Consider the following 1,089-nt stretch of genomic DNA (forward strand, 5'->3'; position numbering starts at 1 on the left):
AAAAAAAAAAAAAAAAAAAAAAAAAGGATCACCAAACACTTCGAAATAGAAAAAAAATAAAAAAAAAATAGTTAGCACCACTCAAACTCAGAGAAAATATATTTCTAAAAAGAATATAATGGGTAACACCGGAATTCACAAGACCACTAAAACTCAGTCAAGAAGAACTGAATTTTTTTTTTTTTAATGGTGAGGGAGCACAACCACACACAAACAAAGAAATAAATAAAAAAGCTATATCATATTCAACGCAGATACCGCGTCCCCCACCCAGCAACAAACACAGAGTGTAAAAAAAAAAAAAAAAGAAAAAGATCACCACCGGACCGCTCAAGAAACCACGACCCTACCTTCAGCGCGCACGGACCACGATCGCCAAACGCCCGAAAACCCAGAAACCGGTCCTCGCCAACCGCCGTACCGCAGGCCCTTCGCGAAGTAACCGAAGACAAACCCCACCCTCCGCAAACCAAGAAAATAAACTGAAGAGGACCACCGCGCAGGCAGAGCGACAGACGCCGGCCCGAACCCTCCGGAAGCAGGAATCGCCAAGGACGGGGAAGATTTCATTTTTTCTCGCCCCCATGCTCGCCCATGAAACCTCTTTTCGAACACAGCGGGCCCGCCCAGCCGCAGTTGCGCTTTTAAGAACTTCTCCTTCGGATTGACGACCTCGAACCCCACAAACACCTGTCCAAACCCAATTGGATTACCCGTTTCGCTGCCACGACGGTGGCGCGTTCCGGCACCCATCTGGAGCAAAATAGAGTTGTTTTTTCTCTTTTGTGGCGGCACAAATACGCCCAAGTACTGAATTCGTGCTTTGGACTTGCTCGCCCCGCACGGGTTAAATCCTGGCAAGAAGATGGCGGCACCACATGGAGTTATCGAGTGTCACGCCTTTGGCGTCTCACAACGACTGGCGGGGTTTACGTGAAGAGTGCGCTTTTTTTCGCCACACCACAGAGGCACAAGCGCCGCACCCACGGCCACCATTGTGCTAACTGCTGGCGCTTTCGCCGCATCCGCTGATGCCGTCGAGGGCCCGCAAATGATCCGAGCGCCTTTGACCAGAAGAGTGGGAAGCCT

General features: G+C 49.6%; 1 protein-coding gene across 1 annotated transcript; it reads right to left on the reverse strand.

Moving 5' to 3' along the window:
* Positions 1–330: 330 nt before the first annotated feature.
* TM35_000321570 (uncharacterized protein) lies at positions 331–753 on the reverse strand (the record flags this gene model as incomplete). The annotated part of the gene is made up of 1 exon (XM_029028784.1): positions 331–753. One exon carries the CDS (start codon positions 751–753, stop codon positions 331–333), a length of 423 nt encoding a protein of 140 aa, XP_028879908.1.
* Positions 754–1,089: the final 336 nt, after the last annotated feature.

The sequence above is a fragment of the Trypanosoma theileri genome (assembly GCF_002087225.1).
Source record: "Trypanosoma theileri isolate Edinburgh chromosome Unknown TM35_Tth_32_V1, whole genome shotgun sequence".
Lineage (NCBI taxonomy): Eukaryota > Euglenozoa > Kinetoplastea > Trypanosomatida > Trypanosomatidae > Trypanosoma > Trypanosoma theileri.